Here is a 14923-nt window from a genome sequence, read left to right on the forward strand (position 1 = left end):
GAGGAGGAATTCACTGAACTTTAAAAACTACCAGGAAGTAAATTATCAGGCTAAAGACATTTGCGGGTTTTTTTAAAGATTTTAATTTATTTATCTTTAGAGAAGAAGGGAAGGACAGAAGGAGAGAAATATCAATGTATGGTTGCCTCTCATGAGTCCCCTGCTGGGAACTGGCCTGCAACCCCCGCATGTGCCCTGACTGGGAATCGAACCGTGATCGAGTGGTTCACAGGCCCGAGCTCAATCCACTGAGCTACACCAGCCAGGGCAGACATTTGCATTTTTGCGAGGGACTCCAGCCTTCTATTCTCTAAGGGCTCACGTCCAATACATGGGCATTTCCACCCACGCCTTCCTGTCTGGGCCGAGACGCTACAAATGGGGGGCACACCTCGAGAACGCTCCACTGAAGGTCACTGAATCTTCTGCCACCTGAGGTTCTTTGAGGGACAGAATCCTGGCTTCCTGTTTATGTCACTGTGCCTGGACGGAGAGGTGCCCAGAAGTTCAATGCCTTACGTGAAAGCCACACAGCTCGTCCTTGGCAGATACACTGCTCTGCATAGTTCTCCAGTCTTCCACTGTGGAGCGAGCAGCCATAGCCCAAGGGCCCACGAGTGGCTCTTGGCGTACGCGGGAAGATTGCGTTACTTCCTGTAACTTTTTCTTTCAGACAACCTTTCACATCCCAGCAAAGACCCTGCTAAAGGTGGTGGAGCTGGCCTGGCCTAGCACCCTACGGTTCGAAGACATTAGAGACTTAATGGGCTTCCTGGCTACCATCAGAGCTGTGCTCAAAGGCCTTATTACCCTGTGAGCTTGAGGAAAGAAACCTTCATCTTTAAACTTACATTCCCTTCCTACAAACACTGAGGTTTTGCCTGCCTCAATATTCCTTTTAAGGAGACGGACTCCCTTAAACACTGTGTGGGCTGCCGGGGGTTGCAGCAGCGGTCCGCAAATGGGCCTACGGAGGGGCCATGGACTGTTAGGTGGAGGATTCGAGTAGAAACTTTCCCGCCACATGCACATGCATGTACCCAGGTTTTTTAAATAGTGTATCTGGGAGCACATGTCCAAGCCTCCCCAGGTCAGGCACCCAGAAGACATATACAGGAATGTTCATAGCAGCACTGGTCGTTCGACCCAGAAAAAACAACTGGAAACGAGGCAACTGTCCACTGGCAGGAAAATGGATAACCGAAGTGTGGCACATTTTACACTATACTATACAGCAGTGCAAATGGACCAAATACAGCTACTTGTAAGAGCCTGGGTGTGCTGAGAAACACAATGTTCACCAGAAAAGAGGCACGTTCAAAAAAATGACATGCAGGGCAATACTCTTGTTATCAAGTTCAGAAATAAACAAAGCTTGTTTAGGCATCACATCCATGTAAGATGAATCTTTTTTTTTTTTTTAGCAGGGGAATGAGAAACACAAAATTCCTAGCTGCAGTTTCCTCTGGGCAGTAAAGCAGGTGAATGGGATAAAGGAGCTACACAAAGGTCAAGGGCAATTACTGGTGATGTTCTAGTTCTCATCCTGAGTAATGGGGTTGTATGCTTCTATATCAACTGGTATTATAGCTTAGATACACGCAGTTACATATATTCTATTGTATGTATGAGATATTATGTTAAAATAATAAGATAAAAAAATAACCTATCTGTAGTCATGATGACTTACCTGGCTGATAGGATTCAAATTTAAGAGTTCAAAAGTTTCGACATTATTTAATCCAAATCCCTAATTTCCTACAGACAGAAATGACTTCCAACGTGCAAAGGGACTTGGCCGTGCTCCTTCCGCTTTTTACTGACTGCAGAGATCAGAAGTCCTTTTTCGTAACTCTTACTCCGCAATTCCTCCTTCCATCCTCACCCCCCAAATTATTATTCTTTTTTGCAGTGGTAAGTAAAAGCAACATGTAACTGTCCTTAGCAATGACAATGAATGGAACAAACACCTCTGTTGCAGAAGAAAAGATAAGAAATATGGGGATCATACCCTCTGAGCAAGCGCAGTCAAGTTCTCTCTGGCTGTGCCCTCTTTTGATGGAGTGCTCGGGATTGACCAAATTGTATCCATACTAAAGTGTTAAGTTTGCCACAGCTCTGATCTGTGACTCTACCATGAAATGGAATGGCCACCTGGATTTTTACTGATGAACACATTTCCTGTAAATAAGATTTTAATGACATGTGAAACAGGCACGTGCTGTGGACTTGAATCCAAAGGAAGGAAAAGGATGTCTTTTCCAATGAAGTGTCCATTTTCATCAGCAATTTAAGTACATTGCTGACACTGTGGGAAAGGATTGCAATGTATCACATCTATGTATTTTATTTATTTAAAAACAAATATGTGCCTCCGTCCCCCCACCGCAAGAAGAATGAGAGAGAACAATTCAACAATTCAAGCCATCCTCTTCAAACTGGGGGTGCCCCGGAGTGAAAACCTGCTGCCATTCTCTTGTTGGGTTTTCATTCCTATATATATATATATATATATGGGAATGAAAACATATATGCTTCCTTTGCTTGAGAATCTCATTATGCTACTTCTGAAGACCATGCGTTTTATTTCTACAACATGACTGTTAAATGCTTGCCACGTCCCGCCACAGCAATGTTTTTTCCAATCCTAGATTAGGATTTGCCGTGTTGGGCTTTACTGAAAAACTGTGTGTGTGGACCCTATCCTTTATGAATGATCGAAGGAATTTTTGTAAACTGATAGTCATTAGAGCTATTCACCAACTACTTCCAGTTTCCTTCCTGGGCACCTCGTAAGGCTGAACTTCCCTGCCCCCTTGAAGTTAGGGGGAGCGATGTCGCTGGCTTTGGCCATGGAATTATGAGCAGGAGTGAGGTGTGTAGCATGTGAGGGTCCGTGTAAGATTTCCCAGGTTCTTATAGATGAAGTCCCTCTCAGACCCTCTCCGACTTGGTACAGATGACACTGGAAAAGAGCCCCTCTGTCAACTTGTGATGGACGTGCTGCATAAGCAAAAATAAACCTTGGTTGTTTTAAATCGCTAAGATTTGAGGGTCAGTCCATCCATGATGACTGGTCCACAGGGATCATTTTGATTATGCGCCATATTTGTCCAACCTACCAATTTTAGACCATAAGATGTGACTCCAATATATATCTAGACTTCCTAGAAAATCTTTATTTGGGAACTGCGGTTTTCAATCCTCAATTTTCTCCAAAAGGAACACTGGAGGCCTTTACCAGGGAAACAAGACTAGTTGAAAATGGGAACGGAAGGCAAGGCAGACAGCAACCAAGAGAAATTGAAATCCACATTTATTGATGAGAGATATATATACATAAAAGTTAAAACACTTAGTGAAATCTTGGATTCACAGATTATTTCCAGTATAGAAAGAATATCCAGTTATTTTATACGTGAAATGTTACAGTAATCAGTCCACATTGTAAGAAAGGTAAAGGTGAAGACAAAAGACCCCAACTACCCAAAATGTGCTTTGCCAACAAGGCATTCCCTAGTACCATACACGACAAACAACCCACAAATTTAGTTGACGTTTTTACTTTTGTTCCTTCGTTAGTCTTTATACACTATGTGCTATAGATGCTCTATGCTACATGACTTCAGACCAACAGGGATTGTGAATATGAGGAAAACAATCATTCTTATCTTTTATTCTGGACACACAAGAATCTTCGGAGAAAATCCTGCCCAAGGGCTAGCTTTCCTTCAATAAGGGTTCTACCCTGAATTGGACAGAGTTGAAGAAGCCACATTTTCAAGGAAAAGTGTGGCTGTCCACCACACATAGACCTCTCACTTCAATCACTGGAGAAGACACTGAAAATTAACGTACTTTGCGCCCTTAGGAGATCTCTTAGGCTTCACTCCTCTTGTGGAAAGAGAGGAGGTCCAAATGCACCTGGCCGTTCTTCTCTGTTCTTGCAGAGGAAAAGGGGGTTACTGGAACCATAGACCCCACAGCATCCCATTTAGTGATAAGTAGACAGAATGCGCGTTTTAGGCAGCAAGTGTATCATTGCATTAGTTAATGTCACCTCCAGTCACTCAAAACATGCACACAGAGCCTACTAGGTAGAGTTCATACTCCCTTCACGTATGTGGGATCTGTGCTTTATCAGTTGCCTTTCTGCAACCCCAAAGCTGTACACTGACCATTCCTGTGCTTCTCATGCCCTAGCTTTCACTGACACCTGTGCAGTTTTACTGCCAGGACTGTGCTTTTGTGGGGTTTGGCCGACGTGGCAGCCAGTCAGGAAATATCTTTTCAGTACCATGACTCAAGAAACCAAGGGAGACAAGGCTCTTCTGAACCTTTAAGTCATGAGCATGACGATCAGTATTTGGCAACCAAAGAGACAGACCTTTACCTGAGGATGCGATGCTCACACACACAGAAGCAGACTAACCTTCTGTGTCCCTGAGCCCCGTCCACCAAGCAGAGGAGGGCTGTAGATAAATGTCCTCATGTTAAACCTGGCTCAGCTTAGACAATCAAGAGTCCCACAGATGCATTCACCATACACTATACAGGTGGCAGATGACTTTTCACGGAGGATCATGGCCCACAGCTAACTCTCCCTTGCTCTGAATTGCTTGTCTACAAAGATGCTGGATGCATACAAACTTCAATCGTCCGTACAAAGGATTCATGGATAAGTTCTTCACTGATATACGTCCCCAAATCACATAAAGAGAAAGGAGAACTGACTCACTGCTAGGTCTCTAAAAAGGAAAACAAGGGTTTTCAAAACACCAGTCAAGAAGTCTACTACACTGAGATGAGCAGTCAAGAACAACATTTAAATTATATCTATGCACCATTTCACTGAAATTACACATAGATACCTACAGTATTGCTACGCAAGTGCATAGGCACTGTTCTTCATGCGTGAACCAAGTGTTACTGTGTACACACAAGAACTTCATGCTTTGACAGCTATCTGTACTTGGAAATCACAGGTACAATTGTTGCCAGTTGAGGGAACTTCTAATCTGTTTGCTTGATGAGGAGCAAGCTCAAATATATCCCAGTACACTCACTATGGAAGTGACTCCATCTTAAAACATGGCAAGAATACTAGCCCTATAAGCCTATTGGAAAGTGTGTTTGGTGGAAGGAACTGGGCTGTCTCCAGTGGAAGGGGAGGCATGTTGCTACATGGGCTCTAGGGCCAGTGCTGACTCTGCAGAGCAGTGGGGTTTCTTCTCAGCACACCAGGGCCCTGTATACCAACCAGAAGGGCTTTTAACAATATCGAAATGGATACTTGGTCTGGAGGTAGGAAGGTGGAAGGAAGACCCCCCTTTGAAGTGGCTATTGATTTGCCTTGGGAAATGACATAGATTGTTATTCACCCGAGGACAGAATGTACCTGGGCTGCTTCTGAACAATTTCAGTATGAAATTAAGCTCCCACCTATAGCCCCAGGATTGCTTCTTTTTTTTTCCTGAAAATATGTGTCCAATTCACATAACGATGTGACATTTATTACCAGTTTTCTTGGCAAGAATGAACTGCAATAGATCTGTCCTGATTTGCTTCCTAGCACTAACCTCAATCTCAGCTGTTCAAATTTTCCCAAGCCAGTTTTTACATAAATCATTAAGAAGGAATGGGAGACTCTGGGATAGAGATGATCCTGCTATTATCGCTTTCTTTTCCAGCATCTTGGAGAAAAGTATAATTTGAATGCTTAACTGGAAAAACAAGGCTTGGTGTCCAAAATAAGAAGTCAGCACCATCCCTCGAGTTACAAAGACCAGCTGGTAAGATGGATATCCTAATCAGAGAAGGGTTTTAAGGATTCCTTGTTCTTTACGGTCATTTTGTTCACTGCATCACAAAGGATTAGATCCCTGCATTTTTTAAATGTGGCTCAGGAAACAACTGGTAGCTCTAAGTTGCTGCCGAAACTTCTTGTGCGGTAATTGGTTATAATTCTACATATGTGGTTATATAGAAAATACCATAAGAAAATATCTGTCTGCAAAATTACAGATACTAAATAGAGGAATTCAGCCTACACTGAGTTCTTTATGATTTATGAAGAATAGATACAAACCTGTAACATTATTAAAGGCTAACTCAATATTAAACATATAATATCCAGGACTATAAATACATTTTCTCATGCTCTTTATAAATAATAGCAAAGAAGCCCAGGGATTTGTTTTAAAAAAGAATATAAGATTGGGCTGAAGGAATCTGTGAGTGTGGGGTGCAATACTGATGGAGGGCAATATATCGGCTCTAGTAGCGTAGATTCTTATCAGGATGCCAAAATAGATCTGCAGACAGCAAGATCAAATTAGATTCACAGTTCGCCAGCTCTCTCCTCAAGCTGTAGAAAACAAATAGAAAAACAATATACAAAAATTCTCACAAAAGTAGTTTTTTTATATACACATCTCTAAAGTGACCAGATAATCTGGTCTGTGTTGTGCAACGTGGTGAGGTTCACCCGGGGAAGGAGGAAGGGAGCGCGTGCAGGGGATTTGTGGGAAGGCCCGGATGCCTAAGGATGAGTTCCTGGTGGGGAATATACTCTTCTGGAACACTGAGCGACCAGCGCGCCGGCTTTCTGATCTTCCTTCTCAGGGAATTCACTCCACGGGGAGAAACCTCAGAGACACACTCGACTGCCTTCCTTGGCTGGTCTGTGCATCTCTCCTACCAAAGGCAGCGGGCTGTTTTGGAGCCAGGCTAAATGGTTGCTGCGAGAAGAAATGGAGCCCCAGGAGGAGCGCGGCTCTGATTGCATCATCCCCATCTCTGTGGGGGACGATGACAAGGGTGTCAGTGACCTGCTACGTTCCACCACTCACCCAGGAACTGGGGTGTCTCCAGTGGAAGTGGAGACTTATTGCTACCCATGCCCTAGGTCCAGGGCTGATTCCTCAAAGCAGTGGGTTCTGTTCCAGTAGCAGGTTTTATTCTCAGCACAGGAGGGCCCTATACAACAATCAGAAGGGCTTTTAAAATATCAAAATGGACACTTGGTCTGGAGGTAGGAAGATGAAGCAAGGCTGGACACAGCAAAAAACTGATTAGTGATTATTCAGAATGTTATATAGAATGAATGAAATAAGAGCAAGGGGGCTTTTCTTACTTTTCTACAAGTTCATATATGGGTCAGTTAAGGAATAATCTTTTTCTTGCTGCTCTTGCATCAGGTCTTCTGTACTAAAAATGTAATGATAAAAAAGCTAACCCAATCCTTTCAGTCCGAGTTTTATATCTGGTTACCCTGAATCTAAAGAGCTGAAGTCTTCTCTAGTGGTAAAGGTGCTCGCAACACAACACACATCAAATCTATTCCATATTTAGCAACAGTTTGGACAAAGGGCAAGGATAAAAGCAGCGGCTCACTGCAGCAGAAACAGGAAGTACAGCAGGTTGTTCAAGGCCATAGCTGGTAGCATGCACCTTGCAGACAGACCAGGCAACCTATCCATCCTAGAAACTCCTCAGGCATTGGTGAGGGCAGCGACAGCCAGCCTGATTCTGTTCTTGTCAGGTAGAACTTTTCTACCTGTGATGTGATGCAAACCAAGAGGAAAACTGGAAAATGAATTCAACCAAATACCTCTGTCTACCTCTCCAGAGAAAGGACTTGCCTCAGGCCCTGCTGCACATGGGTTGTGCGTGTCTGCGTATAGGAAGAGAGGGAAGGCATTCACAGACCATTGCTGTTATTGAGTAAGTCTTGCACCAAATTTCATAAGACTGTTCAGTTTATTTGCCAATGGCTCCCAGACTCCCATACTGGGTTGGCAATTGGGACTGTTGGAGAAAACTGTGCGTTTTGGGTATTCGAGTGGGCTCTGTTGCTATAGCAGGAATGATGCAAGAGCTTGAGTGAGGCTGTAGATGCATCCAGTCCCCTCATGGTGACTCTGGCAGTATTTTTCCCTGAGCTGAATTGCTACTTCAACTTGGACAGTGAGTTTAAGTAAGGAGCAGTTTTATAAAAGCATGTCTGTTTGTGTTCCAAAACACCAAGTGGTAGATTAACGTGGCCATCTTCCAAGCTTGTAAAACATCAATAAAGAGAGAGGCTTGAATTTAATTTCTCCCAAAGGGGATGGGAAGAATCCAAATTGATTACTCATTATTGTGGGCCTCTCTGACTTAAAATATAAAGTAATATTTTATAGTAATAAGCCTCTTAGGAAAAAAGAAATTAAAGCAGAGATCATAATATCATGGATTCTCAGGGCTGGAAGCTGGTTTTAATCATTTAATCCAACTCCCTCCCTTCATGTATGGGAAAAAATGAGGCTTGGGCATAAAGCAACTTGCATAAATTACACAGCTGACAACTGGCAGAGTCTAAGTCATGTGTTTCCCCTACCCAACTGTGTTATTTCTCACCATCTCTGTGGCATTACCCAAATTAGCTGTGTTATGCTATAAAATCAGATACTATTCAATGAAGATCCCCTGTCATCTATTCAATCACCAACCCTTGCACTCGCTCGTGGTCATTTACGAAACTGTCTCTTCAGCAGCAACAATGATATGTCGAATAAGAAGAAAGGAGGCAAAAGAATGAGAAATTTCTACCTATAATGCATCCTACTCCGGATGGCACTCGGGAGCCTTCCTTCTAGGTGTTAGCCAGAAATTACCACAGATATGGAGACCGCTACTCTCCTATGACAACTGGAATTACAAAACTCTCACTTCAGAATGACTTCAGGCTCTCAGCTTCAACTTAATCTTCCCAGGCTTCCAGGCTCCACTACTCTTATTCAAAGAGCAAGTATTATAATAACTGAAAATTTCCATGTGGTCCTTTTTCTCATCTCGGGATGAGGTCATCTGGAGAACAAGCGAAGCAAAAGCAGCGACCCAGACAAGTGCATGGACCCACGAGTTTGACAGCAGTGGCGTGGAAGAGCCATCCCCACTGGGTGTACATGCCGAGCACTTTTAGTGATCAAAACAGGCAGGAGCTGCTGAGACTTGTTCAGCAAGTCAGAACTACAAGAGTTCTCTCTGCGCGTGTGCGAACCTATTTGAACTTACTGCTATATTCCTGGGAAAATGTAGCTCAGACAGAAGCTCTGACTCCGAGAAGAGTGAAATATTGTACCCTAACTTTTGCTATGGAGAACAGAGGGAAGTGTGGTATTGCAAAAACATGGCAGGGTTGGGCTTCCTTTTGGGGACCAAGTAGGTGAGTTACCCAACTCCGGAAGGCCTTCTTGACTTTCAACACACATGAAAATGACATACTTCTCAATCCACTATTAGAAATGACCTGAGGCCCTCAAATCACTGGGTCATGGGATTGCTGGCATTATCTACCAGGAGAACATCTGCCCCAGACTAAATTTCCCCTAAGCCTTTCTCAGCTTCCAGCCTAAATCCAGGCACAGGCATCTTGGTATCCTTGCTCTAGGTTTGCAGAAACACCCAGGCTAACTAGTAGTTGGACAACAGAAGTAAATACGTGTCTTTTATGAGACATGGTTAACTTCTGCAGGAAATGAGACTCTGGGCGGTGTTTCTACACCCAAAGGCACGGAAGGAGTTGAATCTGATAGCTACCTGGCTTGGATGTCACTGCCTGCAGTTCTGCATTGAGGTTCCCTGTGACCTATGATTGCCTTGATTCTCTGGTGCGCTTTGCATGGGAAGGAAGCACATCCTCAAAGACCTCAGATAAAGCCTTATCTTGAGAAATACGTCATTAGATTTGCTACATAGAATTGTTAGTAGGTAATCTAATGATAATTCTCCTTGGGTTTCCCCATGGGCAAAAATGAGAGAGGGAAGGATTAAAGTCTGCTTAGCTGGTTTTCTTCTGAAACAGTTCTGATGCCTAAAAGGAGTAAATGAATTTATAACAAAATGGTTTTGCCAAAGCCAACGTACAAACCTTACAGAATGCAGTGTATGTATCTGGCCTGCCATACCTATAAATAAATATAACATGTATGTATCATCAAATATTAATGGATGATTATAAGCATTTATATCTGTGCTGGAGCTACTAACATCAATCTAGGTATATTGCTGTCGGGTCACACATGTCCTATTTAGAAAAAGTTGTCAGAGGTATACCCTGGGTCTATGTGTTCTGTTTATGGCACATATACGAGGCAAGGAAAACCCCAATGGATGGAAGGAGAAAAATGAATGAGCCCCCCCCCCAAAAATCAAAGGACACAGTCATATCTCAGCTCTACATGCATTTTGGATTGTCAGGCTTGTCTTGAATTTGAGGAAGTGTTCATTTTTAATGTGATTAGTTGAATCCATATTAAATGTGATCTCTTAAGTATGTTCTCATGGAACTTATTACATATAGTCTCAAACCAGAAACATCCACTTTGTTAAGCTGTGCACATTGTTTCTTCTGAACACATTGTCCCCTTATATATTTATAAGCTAACTGGGTGACTAGGAAAGAGCTGAAAACAAAGCAAACGGAGAAGACATTTAAGCAGAGTCTTGGGAAGACAGTCCTTAGACTACCCCTTTAAGCATGCACATGTGTGCCAAGCTGGCCTTAAACAGCAAAGCCCACAAGCTCCTAGCTGCCTTGCCCCACTCTTTCTCCTCTCTCAGAAAAGCTCTTGCGAATGCCACGTACAGACAACCCTTAACAGTTTCACAGCTTAATCCAGAAACTGTCCCCTTGACCCACAGCATCTGCTGCAAAGGGTACATTTCCCACAACTACAGTTCAGCACATCCTTGGCCAGAGATGTTAACTGTCCATCCAATGAAAATAAAGACCAATGACATCTTTTAAAAGCAAAAATCCACTTAATACTGCCCCATAATGATTTTTACCCAACAAAACCAGGGTTTGAGAGACAAAAACAACAACAAAGAGAAAACCTAAAGTCTCACGTCTTTTGTATGTCCCAAAGGTGTCTGATTTGAAAGGGAAAAGTCACAAGGAGTAGGTAACAAAGGGTATATGATGTCCATGAATAGCCTGTCTTTGGGGAATTTAGATTCTGTTCCTGGTTATCTCAGCATCCATCTGCTGGTCTCAGATGACCACCCGACTCCCATGTCTGGACCTAGGTTCCAAACATGCCTCAGGGTCAAATGTGATTTAGTTCTCCATGATCCATGTTCACGTCCTCTGCAAACTCCCAAAGCCAGACACCTTAGAAAATGACTATGGGTTATTCAACAGAAAATGATAGTAGAGACACTGAAAAATTTTAACTTACACACTCATTCAGGACACGGTGGGTGTCTACAGCACACAAGGCACGGTGCTACTCCAATGACATTGTTTATGCCCCAGACTTTGGCAGCCTGGATACCATCCCACCTGTGAAGTTGTGGGGAGCCATCCTCCATCCCCACTTTGCAGTTCAAAGCTGCCTGGACTTTGCCATAGGAATGTCACCTTTTTAGAATTTTACACATGTGCTTGTTTTCCATTCCTTTCTATGGGGGAGACGGGGGAGGAAGCCTGGCTCTGCTTCCAGCTATGTCCTGCTATTGGTTTTATGTGCTTTGATAGAACATAACAAACAGCTTTCTGCAATACATACTAGATAAATGGCAGCCTTCCTATTTATCAAGAGACAGTATTAAAAGAGGCATAGTCAATACAACTTTCCCCCACATGTGAGGAGAGTAAAATGGTCAGGCCTTCTGGTTAACTGAGAATATGAAGGAAATAACTTGAGGATCAAAAACGTCTTTTTGTTAGAACCCTAGCCAGAATTTTATGGGTGAAACAAACTGGAGCAGAGATCACCATAATCTCTCTTGATTTCACTATAGCAGATGAATGCAAACCAAAGATAAATGAATTTGAATATTTGAATCTGGTCAAAATTTATGCTATGTGCTCCCTTTCACAATATATACAGTGGTTCTACACAAATTACATTCTAATCCATTATCACATTTAGAGCAAATCATGTAACACACTCTGAAATTTCAATAACAAATGTCCACAGACTAGGTAGGATGGAACAGAGGCCCCGTGGGTTCCATACCAGCTGTCTTTAAGACTATGGCTCCCACTACAACCCTCTGAAACATTTAGCTCAAAGAGCACATGGAAGATAAATTGTCACAGTTCCCTAAGACAGGTATTTGCTTTGATCAACACAGGGGCAAACTCTACAAGACGTTGAAGGAGAACTACTTCTAGAGGCTTCTGACAGAATCTCTTGTGTGTAACAAGGTGAAACATGGAGAACACTCCGATGACACACTTGGGTGTCTGCTCACCATCCCAAGTCCCCGAAGTGTCGTGCTCTAGTCGTGTCCCCTGGGAAAAGAGCAGCCACAGTTCTGCTTCTCGAGAGAAAAGGGACGCCGGCAAGGATGCGTCTTCAATTCAAACCGATTCCTCCAGCAGCATCCATTCCGACAATAATACAAGTGAGAAGATTAGACGGTTACGAAGCATTATTTGGCAAAGACAGCACCATGCCTATCACTGACTCACAACAGATCCTCTAAGCCTCAGCTAACGGATTAAGTAAACATAGAAACACATGTATTTTTTTTCCTTTTGAAAGAAAGCTTGTTTATATCCTCTTTTACCATAAGATACGCTGGGGGTTTTATTCAAGAGCTTGCTGAGAGTCACGTTCTCATTTTTCACGTTTCCAAGGTTCTTCCTCAACACTGCCGTCTGCTGACTTTCCGTTGGCTGCCAGAGTTACCTGAAAATAATTATCATTAACATCCAGCTTACAGGCTGCAAACCAGAAAACACCCCGTGGGTCATGTGGAGGAGCACAAGATTCAGGTTAGACTACACGACTCCAATGTTAGTTTTAAATGTGGTTCCTCACAAATGGATTTTGAGCTGGTCTTGGTTCTCAACACTGGTTTGTGAACGTTAAAAAAATTATATTTATTTGCCCTGGGAGTTGATATTGAGGGACTGGAGACACTTGGAAATTTTGGAGAATAAGTTTTGATATGCTTTTAGGGTAGTGGGGATGTCAGACTACCCATAGACCCGTCACACAATAACGCAGTCTTTAAACAATAGTGCCCGTGTGCTACTCCATACAACCACAGAGAAAAAAAATCCCGAACTAAGCAGCTAGTTTTACTCATGCATATGAAAGGTTCAGTTGCAAGGAGGCCAGGTGAATTTCATGCATGTCCAATTTTAAAATCAGATAGCATGATGGTTGGATACCAAATAAGGTCTGCAAGCTTTAACAATTAAAAATAGAAAGGGGGGAGTGAGTCCTCAGATCAGGGACACGGACATGTAAATGACTCCAATGCAGACACGTGGTAATTACATATAATCACCAGCCTGTCTGTCTGTATGCTGCTTTCCTGGCTCTAAGCGAACTGAACCTTCCACAGAATGGGAGGCTTGCCCCTCTGCTTCTACGTTGGTCCTAGCTTACCTTCCATCTGTCTGTCCTCAACGTCATGTGCAAACTTAAACCCACGACTGATATTCCACATAATGGAGAGACTGGATTTATGGAAGCATTAGAATATGGAGACATGACAAATGCAGCAATGTTTGAAAGAAATCTGACCTTCTTACCCAAGTGGAAGTGAAACGCATGCATCGTGAACAAACACAACATGCTGGGAACAGAAAATCAAGTGCCCCTCATGAACAAAGCAACTGAAAATAAAAACTAGTCATTCCTCCCGTCCCCATTAGCCCCCCAGGTTTTTTTTTTAGAAAGACCATGCAACAAGCAACAACCACTTCCCATGCAGTTACTATGATTAAAATTAAAAAGTTATCGCATAACTTTCAAACTACTATCACAAGGCAAGAATTTGAAAATAGAAAGACCAACATGGCATAACAATGCTCATCGTGGTTAAAGTTTTGACCAGAGCTGCAGCAAATTTGTTTCCCCTTCGGTGAACTGTCCGGAGAGACATCCAGAAAGGAACAAACTGTCTGCATGGGGAGAGCTGCCCGTTCACTCTGACCTTGAATGTGCCTATTTGGCTTTCAGTGATGAACCAGATTCATAACTGTGCAAAACTATAAATCACAGTGTGGTGCCTTTGCAAAACCAGACAGCACTGGGGGACAGGGCTGTTCTTTTCTTTTCTTTTCTTTTTTTTTTTTAAATGATGGGTCCTGTGTTTCAAAAGTAGCTGGGAGAGCAGCTTTTTTGGCATTTCTTTTCTGGCTGGGTTAAAGCAATCTGGGGCTTGACTCCCTGATCCATTCCACCCCTCCTGCTCCAACCACCTGGGTAAGAGAAAAGCAAAAACAGGGAGGGAACTGCCAGTAAGCACTGATGTCATCCATCTCAGTTTGTAAAACGGTGAGACTAAGAATGGGCCAGAAGGAAATTCAAAGGCATGAATAAGTGTGATTCAGCTATTCTGGGAAAGCGTGCAAATTCATCTCCATAGATCTGGCTGCCTCCTCAGATTAGTGTCAACTCAGTTAGTTGGTCTAGAGCAAGAAGAGTCAATTTGCCTCACCTAGCAAAGGCTGGGGGCCAAGTAAACTTCACTGAGCTGAACCCAGTCACTTCACTAACAGAATGCAAACAGCCAAAATCATTGTGAAAGCAATACGGCCATTTCATCCTTTCCATGACCTGCTCAGTTTCACCATTTGACCATCTACATGCTAATTCACCAAGGAATTTGCAGGTGGTTGGTTGGGTAGTCAGTTATGGAGAGGGACTAAGCCACTATCTCTATGGAACTGTCCAGCCAAAAAAATTACCCTGAATTAAAGAATAAGGTCAAGATGCTAAAAGGATACATCCAACAAATGTTTTCGGAGTGCCTACTGTATGCTAGACTCTGCTTCAGGTGCTAGGACACAGCAGTGACAAATGGTGACACAGTCCCTCTCTCCACACGTTTATTTCCCACTGATATAGACAGTTGGCAAACATCTCCTTTTAGAACTTAAACGGTTTTGCTTTAAAAATAAAGCAATTTT

At 42.9% G+C, this 14923-nt stretch overlaps 1 protein-coding gene across 5 annotated transcripts in view; it reads right to left on the reverse strand.

The window, feature by feature from the left end:
* Positions 1-3299: 3299 nt before the first annotated feature.
* SLC1A2 (solute carrier family 1 member 2) overlaps positions 3300-14923 on the reverse strand; it is a 141263-nt gene continuing 129639 nt past the window's right edge. For 3 of the 5 annotated variants that reach the window (XM_037040506.1, XM_037040508.1, XM_037040507.1), the window contains exon 11: positions 3300-12686. In XM_037040506.1, coding sequence (XP_036896401.1) covers positions 12615-12686 — 72 coding nt within the window. In that variant the 3' untranslated portion in view covers positions 3300-12614. Of the gene's footprint in view, positions 13466-14923 lie in introns of all 5 variants that reach the window. The other 2 variants (XM_037040510.1, XM_037040509.1) reach the window with 2 other exon arrangements.

This window comes from Sturnira hondurensis, unplaced genomic scaffold, assembly GCF_014824575.4.
Source record: "Sturnira hondurensis isolate 20B ecotype Veracruz unplaced genomic scaffold, ASM1482457v3 Scaffold0002638, whole genome shotgun sequence".
Lineage (NCBI taxonomy): Eukaryota > Metazoa > Chordata > Mammalia > Chiroptera > Phyllostomidae > Sturnira > Sturnira hondurensis.